General features: G+C 36.6%; 2 protein-coding genes across 2 annotated transcripts in view; one reads left to right on the forward strand and one right to left on the reverse strand.

Moving 5' to 3' along the window:
* The first annotated feature begins 464 nt into the window (after window positions 1-464).
* LOC142348463 (uncharacterized) lies at window positions 465-20,652 on the forward strand. The gene is made up of 3 exons (XM_075399835.1): window positions 465-621; window positions 1,310-1,449; window positions 19,061-20,652. The coding sequence occupies exons 1-3, from the start codon at window positions 479-481 to the stop codon at window positions 20,512-20,514; spliced, it is 1,737 nt and encodes a 578-aa protein (XP_075255950.1). The 5' UTR covers window positions 465-478; the 3' UTR covers window positions 20,515-20,652.
* A 3,916-nt stretch (window positions 20,653-24,568) lies between these two features.
* LOC142347996 (uncharacterized) overlaps window positions 24,569-25,867 on the reverse strand; it is a 45,493-nt gene continuing 44,194 nt past the window's right edge. Inside the window, exon 3 of the mRNA XM_075399159.1 lies at window positions 24,569-24,825. Coding sequence (XP_075255274.1) covers window positions 24,569-24,825 — 257 coding nt within the window. The remainder of the gene's footprint in view (window positions 24,826-25,867) is intronic.

Genomic DNA, 25,867 nt, shown 5'->3' on the forward strand with positions numbered 1-25,867 from the left:
ACCAAACCTACCTTCAGAGTTAATCACTCTATTAGATCTTCATTTATTTGAAACCATTCTCTTCTGGTTTTATCTACTTATTAATTAAACTTCAATCCTTGTATTTTGAACAAGTACCACGCTCAATTACTAAAGATAATAAATATTGCGCACGGGCGGCTGCTATACTGGGAGGGCCCCGGAGCAGCCATTGTTCACCCAGCTGGATGGCATTTCTTAATTTAGCTTTTGTTTCTCAGTACACACGTTTGTCATGTCATCTGGTCCTCCTGCTTTACTGTTTTTCAATTTTGAGAGTTTGGTGATTTCTGTTTAAATAATTTGAGTATCAGACTCCAATTATGCTAATACTTAGTTTTATTTAATTGAACTATAAATTTTTTTTCGTATTTTTCGATTTAAAAAATCTGAAGCATGTAATGAGGTAAAAATTTTTGATTTAGCATTATTTGCCATGTATGGAACAATTTCAGTAATTATGGAGGAGTGCAATCCACCTGTAAAACGGGAACAATGGATTGATGTTATTACTATGAAAGACTTACTGACAGCGATGGACTGCGATGATGAAACTGTTCAGAAGCAACTGAGTGAACAATGCACTTTCATTATTCAATGCAAGTAAGAGAATAAAGCAGACTCCTTTGTTTAATTGCTCTCAAGCGAAGTTGGTATCAATTATATTAGTCCTGTTGTCTTCGCGATTTTTCGCTAGACAGATTTTTCGTCTGACCCATTAGACTTTTCTTCCTCAAAAACCGGATGAACAGGCAGCTAGCGCCAGGGATTTGGAAACATTAATTGCAATTAATTGGCTAGACAAAATGAGGAGCAATCAATTAATTTAATTGGCAAAACATAAAAATCAATTATTGGAATAATTGCAATTATTGATCAATTAAATTTAATGCTCCATCAATTATTTTTTTTAGTAGATTGAAAAATAATTTTGCCTTGGTTTACCCGAAAATGTACGCAAATGTTTATATCAGAATTATTCAATTTCTAATCAACAACCAAAATTTTTTTAACACCCAAATCTACCAAATAACATGCGATCTCTGACCAGAGGGAGTTAAGTGACCGAGCAGCTCTTAGAACCTTACCGGTCTTTAAGAATGCTATTCGATATCCCCCTCCCTCAAACTCCCGTCCATCGTCTTCCAGTTGGCGCTTTGAACCCTCGTCCAGCCTCTCACAAACCTGGACTCTCCCACTACCGAAGCCAAGCCGGTCGTTTGAGAGCAATTCACCCGACGTTAGTCGGTTAAGTTCATTTTCTTTGAGCATCACCATTTTAACGTTTTAGCTCGTGTCTGACTCTGTTTCGTTCGCTTCAAATTTATTTGAGCCACAAACAGGGTTGCGGTGCTCAGATTGAAACGGAATTGACTTGTAATGTGGAGCCTGACATCAATTTGTCCCCTTTACAAAATTCAAGCAAGAGAGGTTGTAATTGCTTTTATTTGCAAAAGTTTTTTCATTCCTGATTCTGGTATTAACCTATTATAATCCCCCCCCCCCCCCCGATGAAAGTAATTCTATTTATAGAATTTTTATGGTGATTGGAAGAGGATGAGGTTATGCGTAATATGTATATACTGTATTGAAAAATTAATGGCAATTAATTGGCTGGAGAAACTGAGGAACAATCAATTAAATTACTGGGCAAAACGACAATCAATTATTGCAGTCATTGCTATTCTTAATTGCTCTCAAACGAAGTTTGTAGCAATTATATTAGTACTACCGGTCTTTGCAATGCGATCGATTTTTCGCTCGACCAATTTTTCCTCTGTCCCATTTGACTTTTCGTCCTCAAAAACGGGATAAATAGGTAGCGCCCAGCGGGCATTAAGTGCTCTTAGATCCTTTCAGCTCACTAGTCTCTAAATATGCAATTCACAGAAACTGTTTTTGGAGACTTATACTTTTGGTGTGAAGGGCGGATCTTAGAGGTTGACCCCCCCCCCCCCCAAATCACGCCCCTTCAATTAAGCTAAAGCTAGCCTCACTAAACTGTGGCTAGATACTGACAAAGCCAACTGCTCTCCGGTCGTTTGAGAGCAATTCGCCCGACGTCAGTCGGTTATGTTTGATAGTTAAATTTTACTGTCTATCAGTTATGGTTTTCGTACTTGTTTCAAAGGTTTGGTCTGATTGAATCAGAACACAGATGGTTATATTATTCAACTAACGGAAACTATTTCACCCCCAAAGTCTGTCAATTTACTTCAGGGAATTGGATTGTGCCTAAGATTAAATTGATTGCGAGGATTTTTCCAAAGCAATAAATTGATTGGTATCAACCCAATTAATTGCATTTATATTTCTTCTACAGAATAGCATCACGAGAAAGATTACATGAGACTTGACTATAGTATACTGCTTTGTTCTCACAAATAAAGTTTATCATTGCCTTAAATAAATGAAATTATATGGAATTCTGCCAATTAATTAATTGCTTCCCAACACAATTAATTGATTGCTTTGGTTTTCGGTAGCCAATTTAATTCAATCAATTATTCCAATTCCCTTAATTACTTACGTTGTGCGGTAAGAATTTGTGATAATATTTATTTTTTTTTGGTTTTTTAAAGGTAAGTTTTCTGGTTTGCAGTCTGATGGAATGTGCTTTCAATTTTCTCAAATTATTAGCGATTAATTTTGTCATTTAAATGACTTGCAATTAAATTAGAGGCACCAATAGATTATTGCAATCAATTAATTACCAATTCTTAGTTGCCTTCAACCAAAGTTTGTAGCTATTGTACTAGTCCGATTGTCTTCTTTTTTTGCGATTTTTTGCTTGAGTGATTTTTTGTCAGCTTTTAACTCTTCGTACTTAAAAACGAACTAAACAGGTAAAGCCCGGAGGTCAAGTGGCTGAGCAGCTCTTTCATTGCCTTGCGTCTTTATAGTTTCTAAGCATGCTGCAACGTCCTAAAGTACGTTCCATATAATAATGGATATAGTTGTCCCCTCTTTTTACTGATAGTCCTATTTAGTGCTATATCTGCTATAATCTCAAGGCCATATATAGAGTTGACTTTTTTGGCCTTATTGAGATGAGAAAATTGATATATTTACTTAATTGATATCCTGTAAACCTCAAGTATATTTCCTATAAAAACGACTTAGTTATCTTTTGTTATTTGATTTTCCCATGACGCAGGAATTTGTGATAGTGCTAACCGGTATTTATATTTACACTGTAGACATCTGTTCTTTATATTAGTCCGGCACGCATCAGAAGTTTTATTTATCTTCAGTTAATCTTGATGTCTTTGTACAATGATTACTCAAATGTAAATACGGGTCCTGGTCTTGAAAGATTATTAATCTGAAGAACACGACCAAAATTGTCAAGCTAAAGATCAGCCGCCTGAAAATTTATTCTTAGGTTGAAATCTTTTCTTTAACTGCTCCGAAGTTAAAACTCAGCCGCTCTGGCCCTGTTAATAATAGCGAAAAGAATAATTTATGCGACAAAATTTTGTTACGAAGTATTTAATTGATTCAGCGAGAAACATCACTTCAGCAAACTCATTGCGATAGTATAGCTAGCCAACGTTACATTATGTGGTGACATGTGTAGACAGCTTAGCAAGTTCCTTCTTAAAAATTGTTTATCCTTTGAATTTTGCCCATTTTTCTTGATGCCAGTGTTATTCAAGACATCACTTACTCATTTATATGATTCAGATGAAATTATACAGTTGCATAAATTTGATTTAACACTTTTTTCGTATGGAAGTTACAACATCAGAAATACATCAGCAGAAACATACTCCTTTTTTACCATTTTATTGTTGGATTTACCGAAGACTAAAGATACTCATTGCTATAGTACCCTTCGATGATCAGTATTATTTTACATTAGTAATTAATCACATTTAAAGGGATTTTTATCTCGACTCAGAAAGACTGAAATATCAATAAATGTTCGAAAGTGGAGATTATTAATTCATGATACATCCAATATCGATATGTTGTTCAAAACATTTTGTTTACATTTTACTGCAGCATTTTAATGTTCTTTGCAGCATTTCATTGTTTATTAACTGATTACAGCACATTTTATCTACCTCTTCATGACAGACAATGTCATTAGTTTTTCCTTCAAATTATCAAAAGTGAATGCATCGTAGATTGGAGCCTAAACGAAGGTGAACCCAATGACAGTGACAGCACACAGACATATATTCACAGAACGAGAGAGTTCGCACTGCGAGATTGCTCAGTTGGTAACGAAATCAACCAGGAAGTTGTTGAGTTAGAATAGACAAAGCTTTAGTGCTAAGTTAAAATGACTTCTCACGATTTATATAACACCCAAATACTCCCTGTTGATAAGAATTGCCGCTATTCGGATCATTTTATTGAATATGTAGACTCTAATTACATTCAATTTTTTAGCGCTCAAACAAACAACCTCATTACCTAAACAGTTATGTGCCTTTGTTTCTGATAAAACAAAAGAAATTGTGCTCCTAACCTAAAATGTTCTTGACAAACGTGGGTTAGTAGTATTTGCCCCCCAATACCTCTTAATCCATGGCTATGATATTGACTTAGATGATTTTGAAACTCACCTCATAATATTTTTAGAAGAATTAGCCTTAAAAATTAATAAGCACTTCCAACACCTTCAGATCATAACCTTAATCTCATTCAGTGCAGTTTTAAAAAAGAAACTAAGACGGTCGCTACCGCCCAAATGATAGAACCCAATAGCGGAGAGAAAAATAAGTTTCTGCCAATTCGAGCACCTTTTCCGAAGTTTTATCTGTATGGCAGCAATTCCGGTTAACCAAAAATCGAACTTTCTGCATATTCACTTACGAGACATAGCGTTGCGATATTTTGCCTGAAGCAAACGTTGCCTGAAGCAAACAGAAGCGAGCTCGAACTAACCTTCACAGCTTTCGAAGACCACTGTGACAATAAAGATCTTCAAGAAGTCTAGATTCTTAAATTAGAACAGCAACGATTTGACCAAAAACCGACAGCCCAGAAAACTTCCTGGTGAATTTACAAACAAAAGCACAACAGTACTACCAAACGCCAAATCTGCCAACAGTTGCAGCATTGGCGTTTCCCGGATATGGAGGAGCAGTTGATAGGAGCAGAGCACGCACGTTTTGATGGAGAAAGCTGCGGAGAACAACAAAAATGAGCAGGTGAGGCTAATTTTTGTTGAAGCCTTGCCTGGCTGCCTCAGATCAAATTTAATGGAACAACCCCCAGCCACGCCAATGACCGATCTCTGCACCAGATCAAATTTAAGCTTGCCCACAGAGGGTTTGTTGAAAATTTTCTTGTCCTCTCCTCAACCAACTAAGTCATTCTTGGTAACGCTTTCTTCTTCAAGCATGATATTTGTATTAGTCCAAAACCAGGCTTTATCCAATTCCCCAACTTGAGAGTCCAAATAAATGAAATTGAGCCAGTAAATGAGAAACGGTGAGCCGTCTGACACAAGAAGAGTCCCATTTACTCAAATAGAAAGCACACATCAGGCAATTGAAAAAATCTTTTTAGATTGCTGTTTACCGGACAAAATGAGCAATTTGAAAACAAAAGTAGAGTAATCATCCGGAGTGAATTCTTGGAAAAAGAGACAGAAATTGCTTTAACTCCTTTGCTAAGTACAGTAGGAAAGAATAATACGTACGTCTCTGTATTAAACGTGAGTGAACATCCAATCGCAATCAATATCCGAACAGAGGTAGGCAGATTCTCAACTATTTCAGCCGACCAGTTAATACAAATTGATCCACAATCGACACCGTTAGCAAAATTGAGAAACAGAGACAATCATCTTGCGGAATTGAACCAGCTTGTTCAAGACGTTATCCAACAAAAACTAAACCAAACTAAGAGACCCCACAGGAATACAGTAAACTTTGATTCCCAACACCAGAAACTTGTGAGGACCCAAGCAATTTGCCATTGTTACAACATAAAATTACAAAGTTTTAAATTTCCAGCAGCTGGAGGAGGTCGATTCACGAAGTAATGCGGAAGATCGTTATTTTTTCCTGAGCAAATTCAACTGGGAAAATTTGCCCTTAAACCAGGAGCAAATGAGTGAATGTGAGAACTTATAAGTTAAGTAGTGTGACATTTGTGCCACACACCGCTTTGACGTCGGTTACAATACGGAACTGAAAATTAAGCTAACTCGAGAGCATGACTTACCAGTATATGTACAAGGACCACCGACTCCAATCCACTTGGGCGACGAGCTGCATATTGAGTTTGCGCTGATGCACTAATTTGGACTTATAACGACATTGTCACAGTCTAAATACTGTAGCCCTTTATTCGCCTTCAGAAAAGAGTCAGGCAAATTGAGATTTTTAATAGATTTGATACGCGTCAATCACCTGTTGAAGAATGATTACCACAGCACGAACTTTCCGATATCAAACATGGCAGACGCCATGAGCCACTTTGCGAGGAAAACAATTTTACAAAGCTTGGTCGTTCACAAGCCTATCATTGTGTACAGATGGCAGATTACACTTCATCAATTTATGTGAATACTTCAGTACAACTTTTAGCCTTCAAATTTTCATCAAAGTCATTTGCGTTCAAATGTTTAGCTCAAGGACTTAGTAAATCAGTAGCCCGGTTTAGTTCCTTCATTCGCCAATATCTAGACCTTGTTTAGCAGGTGGTTTATGCACTCAATTCATGGACGATAATGGACGCGCAGTAACAGAATTTAATCGGCTACTTCCTAGTCTAAGGAATTTTTTTGAATGCTTCCGAAGATTTGGACTGAAATTGTATCCAAAAAATTGCGAAATAGCTGCACAGTGGGCCAAATTTCTGGGTATTTCAATTACAAATGGTGGAATATCGCCGCAAGCTGAGAAAAATCCAAAAAATTCAGAAGAAGATTACGATGCTAAAGACGAGCACTTTAAAAGACTAATTGGCTTTGCGCAGTTCTTCAGAAATTTTATAACAAATTTATGCGAGAAGCTCATCCAATTTTATAAATTGTTACGCAAAGCAGCCGACTTTGAAGCAGATGAAACACATTACAATGCATTAGATACTGTGAAAAGGATTTACTTGAGGCAACTGAGATCACGCTCAGATTGCTTAAGCCTGGCGTACAATATGTCCTCCTCGACAATGCAAGCTACTACGGAGCAGCATTTGTGCTTTTGGTTGCGGACTAATTGACTGGAAAACGGTTAAAGAAAACAATCTGCCTCAGTCTCATTTGAATCACAGCTTTTCACGACAGCAAAGATGAGGTTTTCCACTTATTACGAAGAATTCTGAGCAATTTATTTTACACTAGACCATTTTTCTCACTACATTTGGGAGTCTAGCCATCCAGTCATTGTACTCACAGATAATCGGAGTCTGACGCTTTTCTTTCAGTCAAAAACAATTCCTCTCGTTTTTTTTTAAAACTTTTTGTTCAGAGTTCTTTCGTTTAACATAGTTATAGCCCATATTCCTGGCAAAGTTAAACATGCAGCAGACTCTCACGCCTACAAATGGATGAAGAAGCCAGCTTTTCCCTTAAATTAACAGACAAAGTGCCAGTTCGTGAAATATATGTTGAATCTGAAGGAAAATCACTTGATTTTTCGATATCGAATATCGACCAATTGAACAATATCTCTGAATCAGAGATGAAAGAAGTTATCATCCTTTCACAATTACGGGAGCTGGATTTTTCTGACGCGTCTGGTGAACGAAAACGGGAAAATATAGATGAAATAAACATCCTCTTTAAGTTGAAACGTGCGGAAATTAATGCAATGCAATATGCGAACCTAGCGGATGTTTTAAAGGATCTGAACCATAGAGAAGAAACATTGGATTTGGCGATTGAGCAGACAAAATACGAGGAGATAAGGGAAGCAATCGGTTGGAAACGCAATGGTTCAGATAGCAATTTAGGCAGCAGGTTGAGATATGCATCTAGAAGATTGAAAAAAATACGCAAAATAGTTTCTCCGTTTAGAAGTTGATAATACATTACACAGAGGTCTTCGAAGACACAGGCAAAATAATACTCAAGCAACAGTGTCTGCCAAAGCATCTGTGGAAAGAGGTAAGCTCTAGATTACACAACTCGCCAACAGGAGGACATTTAGGAATACTTCGATCAATTCAAGGGTTCTGAAAACGATTTTTTTTACCCTTGTTTCAATGAACATTTCATCGATTTTATTAAAAACTGTATCACATGCTTACAGCTAAAGCAAACAACGAATAAACATTTACAAACACCACTAAAGCCTGTATCTTCGCTACAGTCAGTTCCCGGAGAATTGATTCAAATTGTCTTAGTTCAAAAAGGGCCCAATGCACAATTTTGTTCTTAGCGGAATCGATGTTCTTACGAAGTACTTTTTCGCAGTACCAGTGACAAATGGTAGTGCTGACACAGTTGGTAGTGCCGACACTGAAAACTATTTTATTACCTTGATAGTGCCAATTCGGTTTGTTTCGCGGCTACAAGACGCAATGCTTCAAAAGTTTGACGATATAAACATAAAAGTTTGACTTCTAGATTCTTACCAGCGATACAGAAGCTACTATGATCAAACTCTGAATCGCATTGCCTACTACTAAACCCTTAGTTGACACGGCAGAACGAATTTACACAGAAAGCAGTGCAAGCATGGTTAGCACTCTATAGAATTGAAAAAGTCCTCACTTATTCAAATTACATTATTAGAAAAACAGGGTCAAATTATACCAAATGTGTCAATCGGATTAGATTGAGACCTATCAAACTGACAAAGCCACCAGAAGACATACAGGAAATCGATCCGGCACAGTTTTAAGCGAGTCCTTCGAGAAAAACAACCGGAAATGAGCCAGAGTTATTTGACAAGTATATCCCAAATTTTTTAGATCAAGAGTAAAGCAGCGCATTTAAAAGTCTCTAACAGTTCAACCGTCACAAATACGACTTGGTGTTTTTAATCCTCTAAATTGAACCCTTTGGTAGCCCCTGTATCTGTGCCAATACCAGTAATACCGCCAATACCAGCAATACCGCCTGTGAAAATCAGAACACCTTCCAGTGAATTCACGTTGGATAGCTCTTACAATATCGCAACACCACAGGAATTCCAGTATCCTGAAAGCCCACCTAAAACCGCTGATCAAGAGAAAATCATAACAAATGACGAGGAAGAGATTGAACAACAACCAGGACCAAGTACTAGGGACAATCAAAATAGAGTTAACTTTGAAAAAATGCGAGGAGTGAAAAAAATTAGAATCGTGGGAACATTTGTAGAACGTTACGGCTCCAGTTCACAAACTCCACGACTGGCAGCATCTCCAAAGCAACCGTCTCTTTTAGCGAAACAACAGAAACATCAAATGATTAAAGAATCGTCGCGGCGATCAAGAAGAGACCGAACTCCATCAACAGAAACGACACCAGACAAACTGCGGTGCAGCATCGAAAGACAACAAAGAGAATCCAAACCGACATCAGGCGAGTGACCCGAATCCATTCAATAAGCAAACAAACGGTCTCAAACAAACTTAATTGAAATTGAAAACAGCAAAAATTTTCTATCATAGAGGTGACATCCTTAGCACCAGTTTTTTTGCACATTGTATATCAAGCGATATGAGAATGGGTAAAGGCCTTGCGGGGGAAATGGCCTATATTTACCCAGCAGTGAGGCAGAGCCAACAATTAATGCAAAAATTACCAATATGCTCAGTTTTTTAGTGACATCAGTTCAAATAGGTTTTTCTTCAATTTGGTTTCAAAAGAACACTACTGCGATAAACCCACGTGTTTTTCGCTATCGGTTGCCCTCCACACTCTACCATGTGCAATAAGACAATACAAGATACGCTCGATAAGTCTACCAGAACTGGGATGTGGTCTCGATCGTTTTTCTGGAAGGGTTTTACAATTAATTGATTGAAGTTTTTTCGGATGTTCCTGTGCAAATTCGTTTGTTCAACTGCAACTTGGAGGCCTACTGACAATACAGAATAGTATTTTAACCGTTTGATTCCAATGCTAAAGCAAAAAAAAACAACGCTGAAAATACCAAAACTACTTGAAAAAGAAAAAATTCCCTTGGTTTATCTGCAATGTCCCAGAGAGATCATCTCTAACGCCAACAAAACTTACCCATTGCCTCCTCATGTTTTGCCATTGAAGATGAGAACCCAAAAATTGAGTTAGTGTAAGGTTATTTGGAAAAAAGAACTTTCACCAGAAATAATCAAAATTTCGAAACACGCAAGCGAACCTCACAAAAATCGTGAAGTTAGAGCCCCAAAAAAGTTCGGCAAATACCTGGAAACAGTCTCCTGGACCCCCAGGTATACAAACTAAGGGTCAGGTGCCCCAGGAACGAGTCTGGGTTATTTGGATAATAGAACTGCAGACATGAGTTCTCGGAAATGAGACCCCTGAAAAATGGCTCGAAACAACAAAAACATATCATACTCAATTAAAAAAGTAATTTCACAGTTTTATAAGGTCTGAACGCCCAAAAATCAAACAGCCAGACGTTGAAAAAGTTTGAAGTGGCCACGTTAATTAGGGAGACCTTTTTTGCGCCAAGGGATGCTTTTTCTGATGCACATCTATGTTTAAAATAATGGCAGGAACGTTTTTGTTGAAGTTCGAAATCATTTTGAAGAAATCATCGTTTAATTCGGCTAGTACAGAGACGAAAATATAGTGAGTTTTACTGGATTTTGAAAACAAGACTATTTGACAAGAGCACGACTATAATATACTTTCTAATTTCGAACTCAATTCTACAACCTATACAGTACTATGGGTAATTACTAGCACAGTACAATTAACTGAGTGCTCTACAACAAGTTACTAAATTAAAGCCTACTTCGGCCAAAAATGGGGTAATTACGCTCAAAATCCATCAAATTTAAAAATCGTCTACCTTTCAATGTCAATGATTGTCATGCGAGAAGCTTATCTTCTAGCTGCTTCAATGCGGAGCTTGGCCAGATCTGGCGCTCTTCATCAAGGAGGGCAGACGACCAAGATGCGTACTGCTGTTGAGCTAAACATTTCGGCTGAAAATTGAACCGTTTCGGTTTCTTTGATGACATCTGCAGGAGTGGCCTTGAAATCATAACCTGCGCGAATAAGCACCTTGATGTGCGTAGTGACATAACGCTCAGCGATATTGGGAGGCCAAACCGACCCCTTCTTTCCACGTTTCTTCTTGGCTGACCGATATTCATCTGTTTGGAGAAGGCAAAGTAATTGTATTTGTGAGCATAATTTCATTTCCTTGACAATCAAACCTTTCTCATTATCAAGTTTGCAAAATCTTTCATAACACGGCGTCCACGAATACTGGTTTTGTCTCCATTACCAATAGCTTCGTGCCCTGAAACGAAGGCCCAAACTGGTTAACCACAACTAAAAGTAGGTTCAGTGATCACGGCATGTACTTCAAAACTAGGCTGCACTATTAAATCAATTGGTTGAGCAATATGATAGCGGAGATGTTTTTAAAATCCTCGACTCCCTCTCCCACGAACGCGACGATCTGAACCTCTGGTAAGAAAATGAAAAGAAGATAAAACCCCGATAATTCAAAAAGCGCCTCCCAGCATTCATATTGCTAGGTACAATCCATAATTTTTAGCCTGATAAATCTTTTGCCACGGTTTCACCCCCGCCCACTCAATGTGTCCCAACGTACACCAGGCACCCCACTAGTAACATTGCAGGCAGGATGTTCAATAAATTTAATCTTTTCGAGAGGAAGCTCGAAAGAAAGTCCCAAAATCTCCGTATCCATGAGCCTCCCCGTTACCTCTGGCACTGATTGTCCCACTGAACACACTAACTAAATTTTCCGAATTATCAGGCAAATAATTATTCCATCGCTCCATAACATCTATATAAACGATCTGAATTCGGGACAAGTATAAAAAATGACTTATCGGGAAAATCTCTGCTCTCATGGAAGATCAATCTTCTTTCTGCTCTAACGGACGTATGCCAAACTTTTCGAACTCCTTGTCACGAGCCATGTTCAAATTTTGCCTTCATTTAGCATCCATGTTTATCTGAAAAGTCATTACATTAAGTGCGGGAGAATGTGATAATAAAGGCGTGATATAAGATCAACAAATACAATCATTCTCAAACAAAATGTCTGAACAACTTTAAACGTTAGCTAAATTGAACAATTACGCCAACGTTGTGCCGCAAAGCAAACATGCAAATGAAACGCGCATGCAATTGAAAAAATCATTGGTAAAATTAACTCCAATTTTTTGAGGCCCTAAAACAAGCCCGGCAATTTAAGGCTTAAGTAAGTGAAACTCAGCACATTGAGTTACACTAAAGCTCATTACATTTCAACAAAATTATTATGTCACACTGATGTTAGATTAAATCAGTTTTTTTACTGAGATCATGCTCCAATTGAACTGAATCAAAGCGCCTTGAACTTTCGTACTAAAACAAAAATACAATTGAGGGTATCGGCAAACGCGGAATCCAATCATCAACTCTGCCAAACACCAGACGAATTTTTGCCTTGTACTTGAATACCAACAATAAGCTGACCACAAGACTCAAGAATAAACAAAATACATACGACAAAAAAGTCAACGAATCCATGCTTTTTTCCTCAATTGGAAGCTCCTTTTGACATTGATGCCAATCGGACAACACTTTAAAATAGAATGGAACGCAGCGATGTTGAAACACATAATCAAAGTCCTAAGAAACTCAGATAAAATTACCCTATTTGCTCAGCATTATTAGCCGCAAGTGGCGCAACCTCGACCCGTGTTGCTCGGAAATGGTGCCGTAAGAGCCCATTTATTTGCCTCCCCTAGCTCAGTTTGAGCGCTGCCTCGACCCGTGCAGCTGGGAGAAACTCTGTTTATTTACAAATAATACAACATCAAAATTGGAAATCAACTTATAAAATGCTAGCGCAGGTGATCACCATGAAATTAAAAACAACTCAGTATATTAATGTGTACATTTGAGGCAAATATTAGTAGAAAAACACATTGTGTCTCTAATGAACGTCAGTTGGTTTGATTTTCGACTTACAGAACATGTTACTTCAATCACGATGAAAACACCAATTTGTTCTGTTTTTTTTTCTCTTCTTAGTTTCTGAAATTGTTAACGAAAAGACCCACCAAATATAAGGCGCTTACTTACTAACCAAATATAAAGCTCGTACTTAGCAAAGGATTTCTCTTTCGCGAGAAATTGCAGATTCTGCTCGCAGAAAAGTTTGTTAACGTAGAATTCTTAGTTCCCTTCCCGCAATATGATTTTGTTATGAAAAAACAAGTTGAAGATATGCTGAAAAAACTAGCAACAATGTTGACACACCCGTCAACTATAGGACCAGTTTTTTTCTCAGAGCCATTTAACTCATCTAATAAACCTTTCAATTTAGATGGGATGCTTTCAAAAATCACTAATGAAACAAAAGCAGCAGAAAACGAAGTGAAACGTGTGAGCAAAGTTACCGTAAAATTTTTGTCCTGAAGAAAACGGACAACAAACAGACAAAAATGTGCAACACAAGTAGCATCAGCCGGCACAGTTGCGGGAATAGTTTTCTTTGGATCCCTTTGTGTTTCAATGGCTAGTTCAGAATAACTGGATTGTTCCGAAAATGTCAAATTACGGACGCAAAAATGCTGAAAACATTGAAAGACTTAGCGATTACGCATCAGTTCTTACTGATTATGTACTCGAAATTGAGTAAGGGAGCAATGAGAAATTTTTTTCTTTGTCGAATGAAACAGCTAAAGTTTCGGAAATCCAACAGGCAATGCAAGATATTCAAAGTTAAAACTCAAAAGTAGTACAAGATCTTTTTGATAATTTCGGAAAAATCATTTTCTACGAGATTGTACACAAATGCTTTTCTCAAATCAACAATTGTACTTTAATTTTGACACTGTAGCTTCCTGGTTATCAATTTTATACGCCGACATCAAAAGTTGCCGTTCAGTTTTATATGCCTATAGTATAAACTTGTTAAATTCCATACCCATCTTGTTTTTTAAACGACTACCAATGTCTTTAGTACTTCGAGAATCAATATTACCAGTCTTAGATTCCGTTCATGAGAGCCAAAAACATTCAATGATCGTTTGTCATTGCCAATACCCATGGATCTAAGACAGCTAATAATGATTCTCGAGGTACTAAATACATTGGTAGTTGTTTATACAAAAAGATGGGTATGGAGTTTAACAAGTTTATAGTATAGGAATATAAAGCTGAACGGCAACTTTCAATGTCGGCGCATAGAGTTTATAACAAGGGAGCCAGAGTGTCATTTAAAATAATACTGTTGATTTGAGAAAAGCATCTTGTTGCATAAACGACTACCAATATCTTTAGTACCTCTAGAATCATTATTAGTAGTCTTAGATTCCGTTCATGATAGCCAAAAACATTCAACTGATCCTTTTTCATTGGCTCTGTCATGCCAAACTTGTTTGCGAAATCGCCCTCGCCGAAAGAGGACTACTCTTAACTTTAGCAATTCCCCTTGCATCACGTTAAAAAACGTCATTCCATGTGTACAGTGCTCACGTTATCCCATATATGGATCATCGAAGGTCAATACTTGGCAATTTCACAGGATTCCATGAAAACGCCTACGCTGACACAACAACAGCTTGATAGTTGTCTAGTATCTTCAACTCATAGTATATGTCAAGAAACTAGGGACTCATCTAGCACGATCGTTTTTCTTAGCAACGGTCTATTTCCACGCCCCAGTATGCCAAACTGAAAAATATTTTCCAGCGCCTGAAACTGCCAGAAATCTCTGTTACGGCTTGCTTAATCATGAGCGCAAAACCATTTACGTGAAGAGAATACAATTTGAACGATGCCTCGTTGCCGACAAGCGAAAAGAAAAAAGGATGCCGAATTTATAATAACTCCAATGCGGACTCCAGTTGATCAGCAAAAAGATTAAAACAGTTAATTTCATCGTTACCTGAAATTGAGAAACTTTTTTACTTCAACAAAATTATTATGTCACACTGATGTTAGATTAAATCAGTTTTTTTACTGAGATCATGCTCCAATTGAACTGAATCAAAGCGCCTTGAACTTTCGTACTAAAACAAAAATACAATTGAGGGTATCGGCAAACGCGGAATCCAATCATCAACTCTGCCAAACACCAGACGAATTTTTGCCTTGTACTTGAATACCAACAATAAGCTGACCACAAGACTCAAGAATAAACAAAATACATACGACAAAAAAGTCAACGAATCCATGCTTTTTTCCTCAATTGGAAGCTCCTTTTGACATTGATGCCAATCGGACAACACTTTAAAATAGAATGGAACGCAGCGATGTTGAAACACATAATCAAAGTCCTAAGAAACTCAGATAAAATTACCCTATTTGCTCAGCATTATTAGCCGCAAGTGGCGCAACCTCGACCCGTGTTGCTCGGAAATGGTGCCGTAAGAGCCCATTTATTTGCCTCCCCTAGCTCAGTTTGAGCGCTGCCTCGACCCGTGCAGCTGGGAGAAACTCTGTTTATTTACAAATAATACAACATCAAAATTGGAAATCAACTTATAAAATGCTAGCGCAGGTGATCACCATGAAATTAAAAACAACTCAGTATATTAATGTGTACATTTGAGGCAAATATTAGTAGAAAAACACATTGTGTCTCTAATGAACGTCAGTTGGTTTGATTTTCGACTTACAGAACATGTTACTTCAATCACGATGAAAACACCAATTTGTTCTGTTTTTTTTTTCTCTTCTTAGTTTCTGAAATTGTTAACGAAAAGACCCACCAAATATAAGGCGCTTACTTACTAACCAAATATAAAGCTCGTACTTAGCAAAGGATTTCTCTTTCGCGAGAAATTGCAGATTCTGCTCGCAGAAAAGTTTGTTAACGTAGAATTCTTAGTTCCCTTCCCGCAATATGATTTTGTTATGAAAAAACAAGTTGAAGATATGCTGAAAAAACTAGCAACAATGTTGACACACCCGTCAACTATAGGACCAGTTTTTTTTCTCAGAGCCATTTAACTCATCTAATAAACCTTTCAATTTAGATGGGATGCTTTCAAAAATCACTAATGAAACAAAAGCAGCAGAAAACGAAGTGAAACGTGTGAGCAAAGTTACCGTAAAATTTTTGTCCTGAAGAAAACGGACAACAAACAGACAAAAATGTGCAACACAAGTAGCATCAGCCGGCACAGTTGCGGGAATAGTTTTCTTTGGATCCCTTTGTGTTTCAATGGCTAGTTCAGAAGCATGCGGAATAACTGGATTGTTCCGAAAATGTCAAATTACGGACGCAAAAATGCTGAAAACATTGAAAGACTTAGCGATTACGCATCAGTTCTTACTGATTATGTACTCGAAATTGAGTAAGGGAGCAATGAGAAATTTTTTTCTTTGTCGAATGAAACAGCTAAAGTTTCGGAAATCCAACAGGCAATGCAAGATATTCAAAGTTAAAACTCAAAAGTAGTACAAGATCTTTTTGATAATTTCGGAAAAATCATTTTCTACGAGATTGTACACAAATGCTTTTCTCAAATCAACAATTGTACTTTAATTTTGACACTGTAGCTTCCTGGTTATCAATTTTATACGCCGACATCAAAAGTTGCCGTTCAGTTTTATATGCCTATAGTATAAACTTGTTAAATTCCATACCCATCTTGTTTTTTAAACGACTACCAATGTCTTTAGTACTTCGAGAATCATTATTACCAGTCTTAGATTCCGTTCATGAGAGCCAAAAACATTCAATGATCGTTTGTCATTGCCAATACCCATGGATCTAAGACAGCTAATAATGATTCTCGAGGTACTAAATACATTGGTAGTTGTTTATACAAAAAGATGGGTTTGGAGTTTAACAAGTTTATAGTATAGGAATATAAAGCTGAACGGCAACTTTCAATGTCGGCGCATAGAGTTTATAACAAGGGAGCCAGAGTGTCATTTAAAATAATACTGTTGATTTGAGAAAAGCATCTTGTTGCATAAACGACTACCAATATCTTTAGTACCTCTAGAATCATTATTAGTAGTCTTAGATTCCGTTCATGATAGCCAAAAACATTCAACTGATCCTTTTTCATTGGCTCTGTCATGCCAAACTTGTTTGCGAAATCGCCCTCGCCGAAAGAGGACTACTCTTAACTTTAGCAATTCCCCTTGCATCACGTTAAAAAACGTCATTCCATGTGTACAGTGCTCACGTTATCCCATATATGGATCATCGAAGGTCAATACTTGGCAATTTCACAGGATTCCATGAAAACGCCTACGCTGACACAACAACAGCTTGATAGTTGTCTAGTATCTTCAACTCATAGTATATGTCAAGAAACTAGGGACTCATCTAGCACGATCGTTTTTCTTAGCAACGGTCTATTTCCACGCCCCAGTATGCCAAACAGAAAAATATTTTCCAGCGCCTGAAACTGCCAGAAATCTCTGTTACGGCTTGCTTAATCATGAGCGCAAAACCATTTACGTGAAGAGAATACAATTTGAACGATGCCTCGTTGCCGACAAGCGAAAAGAAAAAAGGATGCCGAATTTATAATAACTCCAATGCGGACTCCAGTTGATCAGCAAAAAGATTAAAACAGTTAATTTCATCGTTACCTGAAATTGAGAAACTTTTTTACTTCAAGTCGAAGACAGATGCTTATATTGGATTGTTTCAAGAATTCAGTAGAATTTTTACTCTTAATTAAGCCGGTTTAGTCAAAATAGCAGCTCCTTTAGTCCACAAAAGGCATCTTTTTCAGCCGTCTCTTGTTGACAAATTAGAATCTTATGTTCCAATAAAGCTTTCGCTAACTCTGATACTTATAGTCTTCATTGGAAACCTTCTCCTTCACATTTTGGCTATGAACCTTTTTCACAAAATTAAATCCAAAAATTGTGATTTTAGCTGGCCATATAATCGCGATGAGTTTGTTAAAGTGATGTTTCTGGCTGAATTACTTAAACACTTAGTAGCATAGTTTTGTCACATAAATTGTTATTTTCGCTAATGTTAACAAGTCCAGAGCGGGTTTACTTCGGAGTAGGGCCAACAGCCAAATGAGTTTTCTAGTTATAGAAAAGATTTCAGTCTAAGGCTGAAATTTCTGATCTTTAGCTTGACAGTTTTGGTTGTGTTCTTCAGATTAATTTTTTTTCAAAACCCCGGGGCCCAATTTACATTTGAGTAATCATTGTACATATAAATTAAGATTAACTCAGGATAAATAGATCTTCTGGCGCGTGCTGGCACGTGCCGGACAAATAAAATGAACATAAAGATTGATTTGTACAATGTAAATATAAATACCGGCTAGCACTATCTTAAATTCCTGCGTTATGGGTAAATCAAATAACAAAAGATAACTAAGTTGTTTTTATAGGAAATATACTTGAGAAGGTTTACAGGATATCAATAAAGCAAATATACATTTTCTCATCTTAATAAGGCAGAAAAGTTAAGTATATATATATTTATATATATATATATATATATATATATATATATATTATAGCAGATATAGCACTAAGTAAGACGATCAGTAAAAAGAGGGGAATAATATATCCATTATTATATGGAACGTACTTTAGGACGTTACACATGCGATTCGCCTAGACTGTTACCTCGACCCTACCACCATTTCACTCCAACGCCCTTAATGCTAGCATTCCTAAGCCCCAGCTGGCCACTACCGAAGGCAACCACTCGCCAGTCATTTGAGAGGAATCCGGTCGGCGTTAGTCGGTTATGCTTGCAATTCCAATTAATTTTTCCAAAGCCCCGGGAGGTTATAATTGGCAGTACCCACTCGTCTCTTTCACCTTAACTTAGTCATATTGGTCAGCAATCAAGCTTCAGAAAGGGACGGATGATCATTTGATGCAAGCTCAAATTTTTGCATCAAGGCTATGCAAGTTTGTGGTTGCGGACTTATTAGTGTGCAGACCTGATTAAAAACATGAGGAAAGGAGTGGCAACGAATGAGTATATTGAGTTCTTTTTAGGTACAGACGATCAATCTGCAAGGGTAACTGATGCAGCGATTAGAGCAAACAGGTGCATTGAAATAACGAAAAGTCACTTATCCAGACGTGAGGAATCAATTTTCAATCCTAGTGTTGATTTGAGGGATAGAATTTCACAAAGGCGAAATAAAGGTGCTGTGGTAGATGATAACATGCCTTTAGTTGAATTCCCTGAGATTCCTTCTTTAACGACCGAACCATTAGAAATTTTTCCGCAAACGAACCAGGGACCAACTGTTCTGGAGGATGACGACGATGAATTGGTTAACATAGTTGACGATGTCGATCAAGGCAATGAGGATAGTCATAATCAGGAATCTGGTTTGTTGCCTGAAGACAACAATGACAAAATTGCATTTATCCATGATATAGCTGAGTTGGCCGAATGTGAGTACTGCTCTGAGCTATTTCCCTCTGTAGATGAAAGAGACAAGCATTTGGAGACAGAATGCCCAAATTTGCCACAGGTTGAGAACAATTTGCAAACAAAAGAAACTGATAAAAGTGAGCAAAGGTCAATTTGTGATAACGAAGGAAATTTACATTCTGAGATTTCAACGCTAACTTTCTCAGGGAAAAGAAAAAGTCGTTTCACTTGCATGGAATGTGGATCTGTATTTCAAAATAGGGGAAACCTTGTCAGACATAAAATGATTCACAAACGTGATAAAGGAGAGTACACACCGGCTACCATCGAGTGCAAATACTGTCGCAAACGGTACGCTAACGAGAAAACTTTATCTCGGCATGAAAAAATGGTTCATGGGTTGTTTGGTTCAGTCGATTCACAGTCAAACACTATAAATTCAGCAAATCCAGGCCATGAAATATCAAGATTTAAGTATTGCAGAACACAAGGTTTATTGAACACTCCAAAAGGTCGCGAGAATAAAAGACCTAAAAACAGTCATAATGATAGCATTGACGTCAATGGCTTACTTGAAGACCTGGAAGGGCCCGATGATTTCGAAGACAAGAAGTCCAAACGGAGGTTAAAAACTACGGGCGAATTACTTGCTGCCAGAATTTCAGATGCTGAATTGTCAATATACGTAGACCAAGAAACGAAGCAATGTTTGATATGTTTTGGAAGATACATGACTAAATATCAGGTTCTGAACCATATCAGAAAAGCCCACGCAAACAACATCCAAGCAATTGACGCTAAAATAGAACCGCATGAGGTACCTAACATTCTAACACAGAAAGATTTGATAGAGCAGTTTCCATCAGAAGCTACAAACTTGATCCCACAATCGTCAGCACTAGATGATGGAATAAACCAAAATCAAGATGACGAAAATCCCGACTCAGATTCAGAGAACTTAGTTAGTAAACGTCAGTGTGCAATTTGTCTAAAAACTTTCGATTTTCAGTCGGAATACGATAGACATATGTTGTTGCCACATAAAATTGAGATTAAAAATGTGTAGTTATTTTTATTCGTCTATTTTTATGCAATTTAGTTTACTTAGTTTCTCTTTGTAATTTCATAATTCCATCTGTATGTTTAGTAATTTTACTTCGACTATCGAGTAATTTAAACACTACTTTGTGTTTTTGATTCATAAGGTCAATGTTAGAAATAAGCAAAATAGATAGAGAATCGCTGTCATTTTCGTATTCTATAGTTGATCGAAAATCATCTTCGGGTTTTGAGTAAAGTTGAAGGTCAAAATTTAAATCAATAATGGGATAGTTTTACCGGAAAATGTTATATCGAAATCATGGCACAGGTTTGTATTGGCACATGAATTGCTCTCGAAAGGTGTGGAACCTAATTCTATTGTAGCCTTGTATGTCTTATGGGGGGCATAAGCTCAAATGATACAGTAGGAGAATATAGAACACTTAAGTTCTGAAAAAATCCAAATTTGTTTTTATCCATTTGACGCTTCGTTGTTAACTGACGCTCGATTGTTGAGCTGCTTAACATTTTAAATGAAAGAACGTAAGAGCACGCTGAACTAAATATGCAAAGGCGTTAAAATGAAATACAATTCCACAGGAGTAAAGAAATTACTAAAAAAAAACTTTGCGAGCAATAAGTAAGATCAGTTCAAGGAAGTGAAAAAATTTTCAGCAATAACGCAATGCCTTATGTAAAATAAAGCAAATATACGCCAATAAGGTGTCAAGGACAAAAAGCCACTTGGAAACTCAACTCTGTCAAGAAAATTCTCCCTAAAAAGAGCAGTAAAAAAATTCGTCAAGCTCAATGTAATTATTATTACTGTTTCTGATTTTTCAGGGTGCGTTAGTGTTCCGACCCACTTTAGCGGGGGAGGAACTATATACTCAAATGGGTTTTTTCAGTCAATTTTTGGCGATCGATTTATGGATCGTACAGGATTGAGTGGTATCAATAGAAAGCTTGCCAAGCGAAGAATTTCAAACTACAGAGTTTTTGAATTTTGTATTTTTTCCGAGGAGTTACGGAGGTTTAAAGATTTGTGAACGTTAGCCTAACGTTCATTTTTTTTCGTAAATTTTGCTTAAATTTTGATGAATTTTTGACAATATGATAAAATTCTTAACAATAGTCTCATTGGTTTTACGTTAAAAGCTTGAAAAGAATTGTTGAACTGTCGGCAAATTTTTCAGCCAAATTTTTTAAAATTCAGCATTTTTCTCTTTTCATAAGAATGGCGTAAAAAAATGCCTATTTGGCCCCATTTAACCAATGGTGCTGACATACAAATTGCTGATATAATCTTCTTTTACTCCTCACAAATGAGCTAATTGTGGCTCCGGTTCCCAGGAAAAGATTCTGCACACAACGTTTTTGCGGTCTTTCGGTAAATTAAACCAATATTTATAAAAAATGCATAAATTTTTGATACGATATGATTTCCGATCGCCAAAAACCTATTACAAAGTAATTTAGAAAAATTTCTTTTTAACAGCCGAGAAGCGATAGCGTGGCAACTTTTGGGTCTCATTGTTGACTTCGAAAAAGGATTCGGATTGCAGTTTGATCTGTCTTTTAAAGTTTTTTACGCTATTTTTTAAATTCAATCGCTACAAAGGCTGTTTTTATTTAAAGTTTCAATTGATAAGAGATCACAATAAATTCCAATGAGGGTCAAAGAAAAAATAGTGTTTTATGAGTGACGCTCACATGATTTTATAGCCCCGGAAAAATGTTTCTGCGAATTTTTTGGCAGTTCTAGATAATTTCTAGTACTTTAATTTATTGTAGTCCTATGACTGAATCTTAAGTAACCAAATGCCTGATTCATTGTCTAAGACGCTATTAAAAAATTTATCTAAGGCTTTCAGTTGATACATAAACTTTTGAATACATAACTCAAAAGTATCCCAAATTCGTCCTTTATTTTTTGATATAATGACTTTTTGGTCACGTTTACTATTTGGGTAACTTTTGTTACAGTTTTTTGATTTAATGGAGAAGAAGCAGGAGCAATTTTATTTTCGGTTTAGTAGAATTTTGTAGTTGATTTTAATAAGCCGCTGTATAAGTTTTAAAAAATACTGCGTTTTTATGTTAGTAACTCACCAGAAATGTTTCAAAGCGAACCTCAATTAGCGGCAGCTCAGATTTACAGAAAAAAGAAGACCAAATAATACCAGAACATACAAATAGCTTCAGCGAAAAGCATATGGTTTTTTTGGCTTCATGAACGTTTGCATAAAAATGATTGCGGAATTTTGAGTTCTGTCGGTATCAAGTGTTAATGTGTAGTGTTTTGATTTATTTGCACTAATCACATGTACAATTGTCTTCATGAGCAGTAAAAAGATAAACTATTCAGAATTTTTACGTTGAAAACGTACGTTTGTTATGTCTTACGGTTTTGAATACTTGATGTCGAAAATTAATCGTATTTTGAGATTTGCCAATTTCAATCCCATTTTTGCGAGCATTAAGCGTAGTCTCATTAAAAAGAGAGATCAGATTCATTTTTCAAGTGAAATATGTTGCAATCTTGCTTCTTTTACTGTCTTGCATCTGTTAAGTTCTTCTACTGTCTGATTATTGGCACGATAATGACAAGTCACATATCATATTAATGGCGTTGAATTAGGGCGAAATTGATTATACTCAAGGTTTTGGTGAAAAGATTTTGATCTTATAGGCTTCGACACCGTTTCCTCCCAAAATTGTTGTGACTTCTTGATTTTTGCTTGTATTTGTTCCTTTGTAGTCTTATGACATTCTGGATAATGACGGGTTTTTTTGAAGCTATGAATGAAGCCTTTGAATGTTTTCAGTTGAAGTTAATTGCTTTCGTGACTTTAAATTGTTTGTTTTGAAAAAGCGTAAGCGTTTTCTGACATTGCCCTTTTTTGTTCCTGTCTACTTGTTAATTATTCTCAATGAATTCCGTTCCCATACATTTTCTGGTAAAATGCAATTCGTCTGATTTAGCTTATATTTAATCTGACGCTATTTTGACTTCATTAATTTTTTTTAATGAGTTGACATCGAGTTTTGGTCGTAAGTAATGCTTGTTGTTTTTACTTGCGTTTGTTTGCCTTATCTTTTAATCTCATTAATCGAACTTATCATCGGCTGTGTAATGAGTTATTGTTTCAATTTTATTTTGGTTAGAGCTTAAAGCGATTTTTTAAATGCATAAACCAATTATTTTCGAACAATAAGTAATTTTCGAAAGATCTATATCTCTTTCTCTTTTGGTGGACTATTAAGTCAAAACCGTGGTTGAGCCGGGCAGAACACTATGAGTGGACGCACATTGCCGAGCCTCCTTGTTTCGTTTAAGGACATTCTTGGTCTGAGTTCAGGTTATAAGGTAATCACATTTTAAGAAGCCTCCCGAGTTAGCATTTTTAAGACATATTAGGTTTCTATTTGCAGTAGTAAGTTTGAAAATTAAGCAGGCTTCAGTGCTGAGAACCCAAAAATTCACAAAACAGTACGCAATTTAAAAAACTATGACATTACTTAGGTTTTTCCCCCTCAAATTCAGATCTTAACTGAACGTTAAATTTTATAAACTGCGGAACTTTTCTATTTACAAAATTACTTTTAAGTGGGCATTAAACAAGTGTGCACTCTGATTTCAAAAATCTATTGAACCGATACGAAAACGTCCCTAGGCTGATACGATTTGCACAATGTGATCTGATTATACGGATATGCATCGGGTATAGGATTTTTAATATTATATAAATGATTCACAGTTAAGGCGCAGCAAATGCAGATTTGAATTTTTTGTGCGCAGGCTTTGAGTTTGTAAATCTGATCAATATCAAACCTTTATTCGCATTTTTCCAACGGAAACCGTCATGTCCACTTTAATATCTTAAATTTTGAGGTGGATTGTAACAACATCTTTTGAAGATACAGTGTCTTTTGTAGCTGAGATGGGTTTTTCCTAATTTTGAAGAAAACAGTATAACTTCCAGATATTTGGATCTATTTTTTTTCATAACATGCATCAAGATCAAATGAAATAAATGTTCTTCCCCGTATCTTGGTTTTTTGTACTCGAGACGCAATCAGAGAATTTTAGCAAAGGGTTGGGGTATAGAACAGGCGTATGAAAAGTTCCACTTTGAATGTCCGTCGTGGACAACGCATTCACCACCCCTCACCATCACAAAACTCCAATGCTCGTTAACTTCATTGGATGGTTGGCCACTATCCCAACTCATAAGGGCTCCCACATCTCTTCCGTTTGAGTTGACCCACCTGTGCTCTTTTTCTTCATCTGTAACTCCAAGCCAGAACACTCTCACTGAAGCTTTTGTCGCATCTGTAAACGAAATGGACAATGATTTTCGACAACTTGTGAGAAAAAATTACACCATCGGGGTAAATCTTATTTTTTTGTCTAAGCCTAATTGTTGGCTAAAGTTTTCGTGCAAAAATATGTGATAATGGGCATAATACTGAGAGAAACCACTCAAAACAAGTTCTTTTTTAGCTGAATGAGGGGGGAAATGAATTGCTCCTAACAAATAGTTTTGTCAAGATTCTGCTCATTCGGTTCACTTTTTGTTTTGATATAACTTCGTATACATCCGGAACGGTAACTAAGACTAAGTGCCAAAGCTATGTGGAGTCTTAGGACATTAGAATGGCCAGCCAAATTTTCATTTTCAAAATATCACGAGTAAATACAATTTTTGTTATTCCAACGTCTAAGAATGATTAAAATTGCATGTCTGGATTCTTGAGTACCGTACTGAGAAATCAGACAGACTCTTTGAAGAAAACTTAGATTGTTATAATTGCATGTTTTGAAGTATGTTGCGCTCTAAAAAAGCGTACGCTTCTGCGTATCTAGTCGTTTCACGTTTTTTCGTTCGAATGTGGATATCATAATTTTTTAAAAATACTTTCACTAACTTCTGTCAGTATTTTTTGTTTGCAATGCTTAAATTAACTGTTCTTATGCATTTTTTTTCCATTTGGTAAGTATGTTTTGTGTTTAATATGGGGATAAACTAATTTTCCTTCACTTTTTTACTCTAGCACAAAATTTTTCTCTTAATTAGTCGAGACGTTTTACGAATTGGATTTTATTGGAATTTCTAATCACTTTTTTCGGCAAGTTTATGTGATCAGCGTGAAGTTCCATGTGAACAATATGTCATAGCAACCATATATCAATAACGAGAATTGTTTTATCAATGTTTATCCGAAATAGCATTGAGAAGACTAGATTATTATGATGACCAACGTTGACTGAAAACAAGAAAGATCCGGCAAGAAATAATACAATTTACTTTAAGCTAAACATCGTTCAATTAAACTCATTTGGTCTTCTTAGATTTTTTGTTTGATAACCCAGC

The sequence above is a fragment of the Convolutriloba macropyga genome, chromosome 10 (genome assembly GCF_964194025.1).
Source record: "Convolutriloba macropyga chromosome 10, txConMacr16.3, whole genome shotgun sequence".
NCBI classification, from domain to species: Eukaryota; Metazoa; Xenacoelomorpha; order Acoela; family Convolutidae; genus Convolutriloba; species Convolutriloba macropyga.

Coding starts and splice junctions, on each gene's coding strand:
- LOC142348463 (XM_075399835.1), top strand. CDS start 479: ATGGAGGAGTGCAATCCACCTGTAAAACGGGAACAATGGATTGATGTT. Junction 622..1,309: donor ACTTTCATTATTCAATGCAA/GTAAGAGAATAA, acceptor TTAACGTTTTAG/CTCGTGTCTGACTCTGTTTC. Junction 1,450..19,060: donor ACAAAATTCAAGCAAGAGAG/GTTGTAATTGCT, acceptor AGTTCTTTTTAG/GTACAGACGATCAATCTGCA.